The following is a 13,502-nucleotide window of genomic DNA, read 5'->3' as shown; positions in this document are numbered from 1 at the left end:
GCAGCTGGCACAGGCAACCACCGCTAGGGGAGATACTGCTATACATTCTATGCACAGATATGAATTCAGCAGCCCACATGCCTCGAACGGAATATGCTACTTACCAGTATGCATCTGTTCTTGGTATGTAGGGCTGCTGACATTAATATCGCCCACCCGCCTCCCCGGTGCCTGTCGCAGCTGTAGCATTCACTCTTTGCATGGACATCTCTTACTGTACTATACTCCATCTCTGCCACAATGGCGAAAAACAATCTGCGGATGGAGAGGATGCCCATGCGCACTGTAGTCCAAGGGAGGAGCCACCTATCTCGTGATACTTCGAAGACTCTTCCAGAACAACAATGTGCAATCATCCGGACCCAACACTAGGCGGCGATCTATGCACAGATATGAATGTCAGCAGCCCTACATGCCAAGAACAGATGCATACTGGTAAGTAGCATATTCCTTGTTGCACCTGGTATAACACGTCTCATCCGATAATTGCCTCATTGCTTCACTCCTATAATATTCCCTACTGAGAACAACATTCCCTCCTTTATCCGAGGGTTTCACTACCACGGTGTTATCTCCCATCAAATTCTGTAGTGCTATATTCTGAGGGTCTGTGATGTTCTTGTTACTTGGGTGTGTGGCCTTTCTGTACCTCATCAGATCGTTGTTCATTGCCTCCGTGAAAACATCCACAGCATCCCACGGTGTTTGTGGGACAGACACAGAGGCTGGTTTAAAGTGACTTTCATCCCTTTCTTGTTCCACTCCTAGCAATTCTGCCCGTTGGGCCAGGCCCAGAGCACCGAGGTTATATTCTTGTTCTTTTCTTAGATCCTCGAGGGCCTCTACAGTCGGTATGTCTCTGATGCTAAGTATATCCGTAGCTGTTGCTCTCAAGCCTACCTTAGTTACATCCTTGGTAAATGGACGAAGCTTGAAATACTTGTGGAGTTTCAGTTTTCTTGTGAATTTAAAGAGATCGATGCGTGTCTGGGTATACTCCAGGTTGCTGTTGGGGCAAAATGTTAGCCCTAGGCTCAAAACTTCAGTTTCCGTGTCCGTCAAAGTTTTATCTGTGAGATTGACCACAGTTAAATTGGACAACCTCACTTCTTCCGCTTCGATTGCTATTTCTTGCTGCGATTGGCCCAGCTTATGGCTTTTGCTCTTCCTCTGCCTCCTCTTGCCGCCCCCTGCCCCTCCTGTTGTCACTTCGGGTGGTTTGTTTTTTCCCCCACGTAGCCATGATTTTCTGATTATTTTGAACTCATGAAAAGGGGTTGCCTCCGCTCTACCTCCTTGTTTCCTTCTGGAGTCTTGCTGGTCGTCACTAGATTCATTTTCAGTAACTTCCGATTCTGAGGTTACTGCATCCAGATCGGTCATGACTTGTGTGCCTTCATGGAGTGCTTTTCGTGGCGCATCAAACTTTCTGGCATATGCTAACACGCGGCCCTGTAAATAGTCATTTTCATCGTGCTATATATATGTATGTATGTATGTATGTATGTGTGTGTGTGTATATAATATATATATATATATATATATATATATATATATATATATATATATATATATCTTCCAAAGTTCTGCCACAATAAGCATGACACGCACTCGAGGAAGTACAGCAAGTTTGCGTTTATTTTCATCGTGCTATATGTGACCCCCAGGCCTCTTAGCAGTGGCCGACGAGGGGGGAGGGGCCTGCTTGGGGCCCCCAAAATCAGTTTGTCTACCTGTTCATGGTGATGGGACCGCCATGAACAGGCAGTCAGAAAGAGATATCCTAATCCCTCCAGCGGTGCCTGCTCAGGCACTGGCTCCATTGTAGGGTTAGGAATCGAACTGCTGTCCCAATGGAATCTCTGATCCTGTCTGAGGCAGCGGTCCTACCCTCCGACCTCTATGGGCCTACCGTCTTCATTGTAATGCAGCAGCCGGACCGAAGCCCTGTATGGCGGGTGGACCGCCACCGACAGTCTGTCGGTGGCAGTCCTTCCACCATCGTAATGAGGGCCATTGTTATATACAAATAGAACATTAGGCAACCTATTTAGGTCGAGCGACCTATCTCAATGCGCATTGAGCCGGAGCTCGATATATAGGGGCTTAAATAAGCTTTACCAACTTGCAAGTCGATGGCGATTCCTTGCAGTGCCCGTGAAATTCAAGCTCAATGTGCAGTCGCATTGACATTAAAAGCGCGTGCACATGCCACCAGCCGCCTGCCTTGCATTACACATCAAAGGCAGCCCAGCCTCCCTCCCGCAGCCCCTGCTGCTTCACACCCTCATCGCAGCCTGAAATCGCTGTCTGTTCCCTCAGCCGCACTCCTCCCACACCCCGCTCCGCCCCCCCCCCCTGCCTGCCGTGTCGCATTTCTCTTCCTCCCCCCCCCCCCCCCCCCCCCCCTCCCCACAGCAATGCCCTCCACCGGCCGAACTTTCACTTTGACGGCCACAGGCCGTCTCTCGTGTTTCTCCTTGTTTTCTTCGCGAGCTTAAGCAATCTGCATTTTAGCAGCCCTCCACCCACCGTGTTGCTCTCCTTCCCCCCACGCATTCCCTCCTCATCAGTTTAATTTTGCATTTCCCCTTCTTTCCGCCCCTTTGTTCATGATTGCGATGAGTTTCGCTTTCACAGGCGGCTACGTCACTTCTGCTTGTTGTTTTACTATTGCCTCAGCTCGTCAATTAGCAATGTTGTGTTTTTGGGCTTTGTGAGATGACGGCATGTTTAGATTACACACACAACGTTTCTCTCGATTTTCTAGTTGTCTGTATTAGGAATATATATATTTTTTGGCTTTTCTAGCAAAACGCACCTAGCTGTTGGCATTTACTTTAGAATTCACAGATACACGGAATCTTTAGTTTACAAACAGTTTCCCTCGATTGCCTTGGCTCGTTCGCTTTGTTTCCTGCTCATCTCTTCATCTTATCTCGTCACATTTGCTGTGCAGGCAAAGACCGAGTTCAAAAGTCAGATGCTTTCCGAGAGCGCCTGTTCGTGCCCCAACCCCCCTTCCTGCTTGCTGCTTCTTTTCTTCTTTCTCCCCTTAGTAATAAAGTGGCAAAGATGAAAGACTCCCCCATACATTGTTAACTGTTTTAATCCTCGTTCAAAGCACTATTTGCTCTACAATGTAAAATGGTTTGTACTTAAAGGCGTAACACGCATCTCAAGTCTGTCAATTCAAATATTCAATTGTTATTTTAAAAGGAAATGCGTTTCGCTGTCAATAGACATGAAGCAAAAGCCTATAGTACTTCTCAGTATAGTGCTATAATGTGCCTAGTAGCATCAAAGCTTCCACATTAAAGAAGAGTAGATGGTACAGCACCAGGATAATGTGCTCAATGGCTAAATCCTTCTACGGTCCCAAAGGCGAGACCTATTGGCTATGCCAATGCTTGTTTAAGTGGAGGGGATTTCTTTCTCTTGTAGCAGCATTTATAAGTCAACAAAACAAATAGGAGGATAATACAATTACCTTTAATCATCAGTTACGTTTTTTATTGATAGCATGTAAGTGTAACTTTGGATATATTTTAGTATAAATAAATTCACTTCTCAACACCTATGGTATAAACATTTGGCTAAAAAAATTCAAAGTGAAGACCCGAATAATGAATGGTAACTAGGATAATCATTAGATCTTAGAGATAATGACATAGCATGTGGATGTTAGAATCCATGTTTATAATATTAACCCCTTCGATGCTCATGACGGAACGGTTCCGTCATGAGCGTCGGTTGAGCTGTGCTCATGACGGAACCGTTCCGTCATGAGCCCATAGGCTCATTAGAACGTTCAGCACAGCACAGGAATCTGCGCCGCGCTGAAGGTGTTAAGTGGGTAACACAAAACAAATCTATATTTACTTGTAGATGAATAGAAGTGCTTGAGGTGAAATAGGCGTATCGTGTTTTTATTAAGTTCAGATTGATTGAAAATGTACAATTTGTATTCTTATACTTTCAGCCCTGAAGAAGCAGCATGTGAACAGTGCGAACCACATGTTGGCTGAATAAAATGTCTTAGTTAAGAAACATTGTACATCTGGGAATGTTTGACATAATATTCCTGAAAATATTGAAAAACATGAGCTAATTAATTTGATAATATTTCTATGCTCTACTGAATGATTGAAAGTCGGTTAAAACGCCTTTTATTGTGCTGAAAACTTAGTGAGGAAACCTATTATTGTATCTATGATGTTATTGTTGTGGCAGAATGTTGATAAGAAATGTGATTGCTTAATCAGTGAGTTGATGACTACATGTAACTGAAAGTAAAGCTCCCTAGTAATATTTTTGTAAAATTTACATTTCGATTTGGGCACCAGCCAAGTAGGTGAGAATGCACAGGACCGTTGATATTTCATCCCAAACACTGTTACCAATTGAATATGTATTAGCATTAATCATGTGAGTGTTTTTGTTTTTACTGTTAACGTCCAGGTGCTACATTTTATTATAGACATGGTGATGTCTTTTCTGTGAGCTATCCTTCTTTTTAAGAAAAAAACATTCTAGTTGGCCATTAATGTTTATAACTGCAATATTTAAGAAATTAATTTTTATGAAAGACCTTTTTTCCATAAATGCATATTAACTTTTTATGGAACAAAGGCTGTGATTCACTGAGCCATACTAACATTTGGTACTTTAGTAGACTTGGCAGACCAAGGAAAGTAGCCTGGACCCTAGCTTAAGAACACCCATCCATATTTTATAGCGTTCCTAGATTGATTTCTATTGACCTGCATGTCAGAAACTGCAGTAGGGAGCCCAGAAAAGAAAGTTGGGGTGAGGATGAGGGTGCAGTTGAGATCCGAGTACTTGCGTTTTCATCTATTCGTATGTGGCTACCTTGTTCTGTCCCTTTATGTGCCATAGATTCCTTTTTTCCCTCCTTGGTCAGGATGGTATGGGGTGAGCAAGAGGCACTTTTAGAAAGTAATTATAGCAAGTTGGCAAGCAGTCAGAAGGGCAAAATCATAGCTATGGTCGCACTTCTATTTTTGCTGCTTCTCTTTTCCCCTTGAATCCCTGCAGTCTCCACTCCCTCTCCGCCCTCCAATCTGACACCATCCCAATACCATCCCCTATTATTAGGAGTGTCACATGGGAACACAAGAGGGCCTGGGCCCAACAGCACTTCCAGTCTCCCACCAAGTGGTTGGAGGTGAAAAATACAGAGGCACTCTGTTCACTTTGTCGAATGGCACTTGTTAAGATCCGCTTCCACTTATCACGCCAGTGATGGATCTCTTCTCTGAGTGCAGACAAATTGGAAATACGCTGGACAAGAGCTGCTTGAGTTTATCATATTGAACCCACTAACATACCATTGTTAGTGAAATGTCTAAGGTACTTGTACATTCAGACATCCATGGATCGCATACTGCAAACTAATAAATGTTTATTTTGATAGTAGCATGGCAATCATAAAATGTTCTGCAATTGTTTTTGTTTTATCTAATGCTTTTGTTTTTACATATATCGGTATCTTAGTGCAGTATTTTGATTGTTACTAATGGATGCTTGAATTTCAGCATACTTTCAGTTATTATTTCCATCCAGAACCCTTGGTAAGCTAGTCACGATTAACTTCAGTACTAGGTGATCGTGGATATTTACTTATTATGACATAACAGTGGAATAGCAGATGTTACCAGATTTGTTTATTTGGCTTGTTTCCATTGATTGATTTTTCTTAGAATCCTCATTGGAAGTAAAGGAGGGACATTTTGTCTGTACTAACACAATTGTCACATAAATATTTGTAATGAAATAGTTTCATTTTGACAGGTATTAATAACCGAACATGGAGACCTTGGCAATGGGAAATTTCTGGATCCAAAAAACAAGATTTCATTCAAGTTTGATCACTTGAGGAAGGAAGCTAGTGATCCGAGATCGCATGAAGCTGAAAATGCAATTGAGTCGTGGAGAAATGCTGTTGATACTGCTATGAGATCCTATGTAAAGGATCATTATCCAAATGGCGTCTGCACTGTAAGAATATACATGTTTCTTATATGTACTCTCTTGTGGTTTATTTATTATTTTATATTTGTATTTTTCAAGTTTATATCTAAGGAAACATTGGTAAGACGACACAATAAATGTACAAATATGATATCCATGTGGACTGGGCTATAAAAGAGATGAAAACAGCAGGGGTCTCTTAAACGTAACCGGTGTAGAGAGCTCGTGAGAGGAACCAGGAATCTGCCCAAATAGATTATTTTATAGTCCCCCCTTTATATCATTGCCACTATGAGACATCAAGTAAGGAGATTTGGCAAGATGCACTGCTTTATTACTACTTGGTACCTGCAGGGTGGTCCATGTCCTCCAGTGACTACCCATATGAGAAAGATATAGTTCGTCTTCACTGGCCTCTTCTTATTATGTGGATAGATAAGGGGCTGGTACAGCCTTTACCTGTGCCCTTCAATTGCAGGTGTGGTTCCACTGGTCCTGATATATATATATATATATATATATATATATATATATATATATATATATATATATATATATATATAACCTTTTCCATTGATGCATGAGGGATCAGATAGTGAATTTGTGTATCATATTATTTGATGACAGATTATTTCCCGTTTCAAGTCTAGAGTCGCTCTCCATCTCGTGGCTAAAGATAGGAGGTAGGCCTGGGCAGACGTTGAGATCTATGACTGTGATGTGTTTTTGGTTAGAGTTATGAAGATTTGTGTGGTGCTCATAACACCCAGGGGTATATTGGCATCTAAGATGGAAGGGAGATACCCTCACTGGGGCCTAATGGAATAACGAGGTTTTATTTTCTAGGAGGAAGGAAAAAGTTATAATGTGCAACAGGATGCCATTCCAGGCTTTAGGGGCCAGCTAAGAAAAGGCACAATCTCTGACTTTGGCATGGCGAGCAGGAGGTTGAAGAAGCAGCGGTGTCTGTTCTGGAGTGTGGAAGTTGATGCAGTTATTTAGCTATACATGGCCTCGATTGTGTTTAGTTCTCTGTAGGTGAATGTGTGGAGTTTGAGGGCGCTTTTGTGTATGGGGAGCCAGTGGAAATCTCTGAGGTGTTATGTTATGGGAGTGCTGAGTGGGAGGTTGAGTGAGTCGTGGCAGATCTTCAGGTGTTTGGTGGCATCCATCTGAACATGTTATTCAGGAGTTTGTAGAAGCAGGTATGGGTGACCATGCTGGCTTGGTTAGACATCAAGATTTGTTTGTTGATCACTATTCCTAGGTTTCTTTTTGAGTTTGACAGTGAGGATGTTGGTCCAAGTTCTGAGGGCTACCAGGCTGAGGACCAGGGGGAGGTCTTGTCAGAGTTGAGTTTCAGATAGTTGGTCCTCATCCAGTTTGCAACTTCTGACATTCAGTTAAGTGAACTTCGGTTGGGCATTAGAATTGTGGTCGGAGAGGGGAGAGGATAAGCTGGGTGTCGTCTTTGTAGCCTGTATTGTTAAGCCCATGGGATCAGATCATGCCAGCGAGCGGGCCATGTAGACTTTGAATAGCATTGGGCTGAGTGAGGAGCATTGCAGGGCTCTTAAAGATCAGGTTGGAAGCACAGGACGAGTACGGGCCACGCTTACATATTGGATGAATCCCAAGAGGAAGGAGCTGATCCAGCAGAGGGCGGCTCTACTGTGTTCCAGTGTTGTGGAAGTATTGGATGAGAAATGGGGTGGGAGATGGTGTCAAAAACAGCTGAAAGGCAGACTAGGATGAGTGCGGTTGTGCCTCCTTTGTGTATGATTAGAAAAATGTCATCAGTGAGGTACGATGGTCAACCAGCACGCCTGAATAAAGGACAGCGACCCTGGAGAGGTCCTGTTGGGTTGTGAAGTTGTTTAAATGGTGGTGATTTTGATACTGAAATAGTTGGAGAGCTCTGTGCAGATTTCCTGTGATGGAGTAATGGTCTTGGAACTTGGAGTAGGTGAACTTACATTATTTCACTGAAGGGGTTTCTTTGACATTAAAGCATTTTTCAATTTAGTGATTATGGTGCACTTGGTGGTTCTGAATAGCTGGTGGTAGATCAGGAGGGCTGCTTTGTACATGTCGCCTTCATCGTGGGTCTCTTTCAACTGGTGTTCCAACTATTTGCAGTGCGTTTTGAGAGTCAAAGGACTTTCATGTACCAGCTTGTCTGTGGCTTGTTCATTGCTGTGGGCTGGATATGAATGGTGCCAGGGTATATGTGAAAGAAGTGATCTAAGTGTTTGGGACGGAGTAGGCAAGTTCGTCATGGGGTTTCTGTTGTTGAGCTAGAAGTTCTGAGATCCAGACGTCCTCAGGGAACTTATTCCAGTTATGTCAAGTGGTTTGGGTGAGCGCAGTTCTGTGTTAATTGAGTAGATGTAAACTGAAACTGGCACACGCATGGTCAGTCCAGGAGAGAGTGGTTTGTTGGTCTACTGTGATGTCTGCAAAGTTGGTGAAGACGGGGTCAAGGAGGGGTCCATGTCTTAGCTTACTTGTGGCTTACTTGTTGGATGAGTCGCATTATGCATGTGGTGAGCCTCAAGGGCTTCCAGGGGTGGGACCGCATAGGGATTTTACTCCTGGGCGAAGTCTGGGAACTGGACCACATCTGGTCCTTTCAGGATCTCCATGCAGATTTCCTGATGCAGAACTCCCAGTTCTTTTGGTACTTGAAGCTTCTGCATGCTCTTTCTGTACAGCAGGAGGAGTTAGACGACATCTTTGAATGCTATCCACTGGAAGGGTGAGTACTTAAGGGTTCCAAGGGTTCCTTGAGAAAAGGTGGGGTCTCTCAAATCTACAAAACCCTGGTAACACACTCCCCGGATCAGATGGGACCCCTGAGGGCTAAGTGGGAGGAATTGGTGGGGGCTCTGTGCGAGGCAGACTGGAGGGATGCATGCATGGCCCCCTGCTTGTTTGCAATCTCTGCAAAACTCAGGCTCGTACGGTTTAAATATCTCCATCAGGCTTGCCTCACACCCTTTTATCTGTGGAAGGCCCAGGTATGCACTTCACCCGTGTGCAATAGATGCCAAAATCACATAGGGAACTTCTACCACACGGTATGGTCCTGTCCAGTTATTCAGACCTATTCGAAAACTATTATCTACTCTAGCCCTGGTGATGGGACTACATATTGAGGCTAACCCTCGGCGTGCACTGCTGGGTATTTTGGAATACAGGGGTCCTCAGGCAGACAGGATGCTGGCTGGGCTGGGTAAGTTAGTGGCTAAGAGAAATTAAGCCAGGCAGTGGAACTCCTCTGTTGCTTCCCACAAAACGGATGTGAACGAATGGGATGGGCTTGTGTGAGCTCATATGGAAGAGACAATTTATACTTCATGTGGACGTCGCTGTAAATATGAAAAGGTCTGGAACAAATGGAGGATGCATTACGGCATAGATGGATGAGACTGAAATGGATGAATTTATTTTTTATTTTTTAAACTTATTTTATTGAGTTTACATGGTACCATCCGGGCAGCAGCCCAGTATAATCACAGTGAAACATTGGATAATTCAAGAGTACCAGATTTGTGTACAGAATTATTAACAGTAAAGTATAGAACAATACAAATGTTGGGCAGACAATCCTGTTACTCTTACATTGTAGCAAATATGTTCGTTCTTGCATCGCCTGTAGTATGGTGTGGAGTGGAGTGTATCCTGTTCCAAGACTCACGGGGAAGCACCCATATCCGAGAGACTGAGGGGGCGTAGATCGATACCCCAGTGCGTTGCCCATCATCGGGACCATATTTTCCTGTGTTTCAGGGGACGTCCTCTCGCCTGGAGGACCGCGATCTCTGATCCCATGCATTTATCTAGTACAGTTCGTCATTTCCCTAGCGTGGAGGGGGGGGGGGGGTTTAGTCCCCTTCCACAACAGAGCAATATCGAGCTTAGCTATAGTGAGGGCCAGAAATAGCATGTGTTGTTTACACCGGTTCCCCCCTGTGCCCTCAGTACTATGTAGTAAAAATAATTTGGGGTCATATGGAAGGGCTGTAGTATGGTAAAGTCCCAAACTGAGTGTATGAATGATCCCTCGTCCCTGCCAGAGCTCAGGCACTTGGGGCATTGGATGACCACCATCTTCCAGAGACGGAGTCTGGTATAATATACACGGGGTATGTATTTAAATTGAATGAGGCAGAATCGAGAGGACACGAGCTAGCCAAGGCCTCGGTCCAGTCGTTATCGGTTAAGTCCGGAATATCCTCTTCCCACGCCTCTCCCATGCCTCTCTGGTTTTAAGGAGGGTCGTTTTAGCATGCGTCTGGGTCAGGGTCTGATATGTCTAATTTTATGGGTTTCTAAATCCCCCATGAGGAGGCGGCCCTCCAGGGGGTGAAACTCTGAAAGGGTATCCATTGTGTGAATGATGGGAGTAAGAGTGGCGTAACTGTAGGTACTTATAGAATTGTGGTTTATGTAGGTAGGATAAATTCAGTCTGTAACTGCTGGAATGACTTCAGTGTAGTGCTCTTCATCACATCGCCCAGAGTGGAGATACCTATCAGGTCCGTTTGCGAAATCCCACCAAGGCCACTACCTAGCGCAGAAGTGTGCTCGAGTTGCATTTCTTATCTTAATGGTGGGGAGGGGTATTAGCAGTGCCAGTAACAAGTTGTATATTCCAGAAGAGCAACTGTTTGTAATGTTTTAAATTACAATAATATTTTTCTATTTAAAAAAAAAAAGGGCTGGGCTTGGCCAGAGGATGAATGCAACATGTTAGGTGGTCAGATGGGGCCTAGCAGTGTTTTCATCTCATTCCGATGAGCAAGAGACTTGTTCTACTATTGAGTTGTGAAGCATATTTTTGGGTTTGGATTGCACAGTTCTCATGTTCCATCTGTATGACAAGGTTACTCTGAGGCTATGTTGGGCAGAGGTCCCTGGTTTGGTAACATGCCTGTCATCTTGATGTGGTGGTTGCAGTGTACTTATGCTGATACTAGGCGTTTATTGGTCTGAGTTCTGTTCACTAGTCCATGATTGCTGTGGTTCTCTAACGTTTTCAATTCTAAATTCTTCTGTAGGCGAATCTTGGCTGCCAGGTAGTTCCAGAGTTGGCTACCTTGTACTGGGAAAGTGGAGCCTCTTCTGTATTTATAGATATAGTGGCACTTTTCATTAGGGAGCTCTGTGAATGATGCAGAGTGCCTTAAAAAATGGTCATCTAGCTACCGGTGCTGATTAAACTATGACTGTAGCGTAGCTCTACAAGGTTAGCATTCTCACCCATGGGTGAACGTAGTTCAATGCACCAGCACTGAATGTGAAAGACTGGTTATTGTAGCCCTGGAGAACTCAACCCAATACATTGTTGAAGTGTAATCCTTTTTTGTTATTTTACAGAGTTTTATATAGCACGTACTTAACCCAAAGGTATCGAGTGTCATAGCGCTTTACACAAGCACCAGTTGCATGACATTTTTCTTAGGCACAATCATTGCTTTTGAGTTACTAGCAATCCCTAAACCGGGATCTGAGGCATTGTAGTTCCCAAATCAAACTTTTACGTTCTTTACATTATCACACACACAAATGTTACCAAGAAAAATTTACACTTTTAACTAAAAGCATTTGTTGCAACTAAGTGAACATGTTTCGCAGCACATCGAAAATAACCACACATGATATCATAAGAACAGCAAATCAACACGTGAACGAGAATGAAATTAACATTTCTACCTTAGTTCAAATCTCATTTAAAACCTAACACCCTAAAACCTACTACTATGCTCTACATTTGGAGGGCATGGAAAGTAGAACTTGGAATCTGGACTTTCTTCGGGAGAAGCAACCCAATGCATACCTTGTTGATAGCAAACGCTGTGTTATCAGAGAGGTGTGACGGCAGTGTTCTCTGCAAAAGGAAAAATACATGGACTCAGCACGGCTTGTCATCCACATCATTTGGTGCACTTGCAGCAGTCAAGACTGTCTCCGGCAGTGTCTTGTGTGATTATCTGGGCGAAGGATATCTCCGAAAGGCGGTCAGGCGGTAGCCCTTTTATACTATCTTATATCAAGGATATGAATTTCTGACCTAAGTTGAGGAATTTCTAACATAGATTATTTTCATCCAGGTCTGTGTCCCAGACCTATCCTGATTATCATATAAGGCACACAGACGTCCATTCGAACTACGCTGTTTTGACTATTAATTTGTATTTGCTCTTATTTGACCTGGACATTGTGATAAGACGCTTGTCCCAGACTGATGTTGCCTCAGGTGTTTTATTGATGTAATTGTCTGAAAGACTTGGCACTTTCACAGTTCTAGGAAAGATAAAGTCGGACAACATCTGCGATATGGCAGGCCTGACAATGATTCTGCAGAAATAGAAAAGATGGAGACTCGTTTACCTAAAATGGAGTCTGGGCCTACAAAAGGTGGATTCAGGCCTTATGGTGAATCCAAGCACTCCAGGATATAGGCTATTGGCATAGTTGAACTTGGAGACAACAGGTGTGAGGACAACGTGTAGTTTTTATTGGTATCCATGGTATGTGAAGATGTGTTTCAGTGTCTTCATTGTGTTGCAGGTGCCCCTTATGATTTTGTTGGCATGTGGCATCTGGGATCTGAGTCTGGTTCCCCCAAGGTTTCTCACTTATTTTGACATAACTAGTGTGGCATCTAGTTCTTTGGGCATGTGGCTATAGGCTATTGTTTGTGCTATTTTCCATCCATGCATCATGATCTCGGTCCTTGCAATGTTACACTTTAGGTGGTTAATCCTCATCCATGACTAATCCATGGGGTAACTGCCAAGTCTTGACTTTAAAGGTCTTGTTTTGCATATCATCATAATAGTTGTAACAGATAAGGATGAACAGTGTAATCCTGTCAGTTGGGAGGGGGGTTACATAGATAATAAATCGGAGAGGAGAGATGGGGGTCACCACAATGTTAGGTGTGAGGGGAAGTTATGAAAAATGGTAGGAGTCTGTTTTTGAAGCAGGAGACAATCCATTTTGAAGTGCTTGCATATTTTGAGATGATAGTCTGTTGACTAGCATCTGGTGATAGAAAGTGTCAAATGCTACTGATGGGTTCAGAAACAGTAGGGCTTCTCTGTTTATGTTCACTGTGAATGTTAGGTGATCAGATATGGATATGATGATTGACTTTGTTTGTGGTTCTACCATGTCTGAATCCACATTGTTGATCTGATAGCCAGTCATTTTCCTCTGTAAAACTAGAAAGTTTAGTTAAAAACTGATCTCACCAATAGTTTTACCTTGAAACAGCCATAAGACATTGGTCTGTAGTTTGCTCGATTAGGTGAGTTGATTATTTTTTCATGTGGAGTGGTTTTCAGCTTGGGTGGGAAAGAGCCTAGTTATAACCAGCATTGGCATAGCCAATAGGTCTCGCCCTTGGGGCCTTATAAGTGTGTGTTTTCAGAAAACCGCAATGGAGCAATAACAGCACTCTGTTTGTAATGTGCTGCAGTGATATTATAGACAAGATA

The 13,502-nt window shown here is 43.4% G+C and overlaps 1 protein-coding gene across 1 annotated transcript in view; it reads left to right on the top strand.

Moving 5' to 3' along the window:
* Window positions 1–13,502, top strand: part of CAPZA2 (capping actin protein of muscle Z-line subunit alpha 2) — a 329,387-nt gene that overhangs the window by 186,990 nt on the left and 128,895 nt on the right. The window contains exon 5 of the mRNA XM_078674353.1: window positions 5,815–6,021. Within this exon, the coding sequence (XP_078530479.1) occupies window positions 5,815–6,021 (207 nt within the window). The remainder of the gene's footprint in view (window positions 1–5,814; window positions 6,022–13,502) is intronic.

Source organism: Lissotriton helveticus, chromosome 1_1 (genome assembly GCF_964261635.1).
Source record: "Lissotriton helveticus chromosome 1_1, aLisHel1.1, whole genome shotgun sequence".
NCBI classification, from domain to species: Eukaryota; Metazoa; Chordata; class Amphibia; order Caudata; family Salamandridae; genus Lissotriton; species Lissotriton helveticus.
Note: the sequence above shows the minus strand (reverse complement) of the source record. Positions and strands in the feature narration are given on the sequence as shown.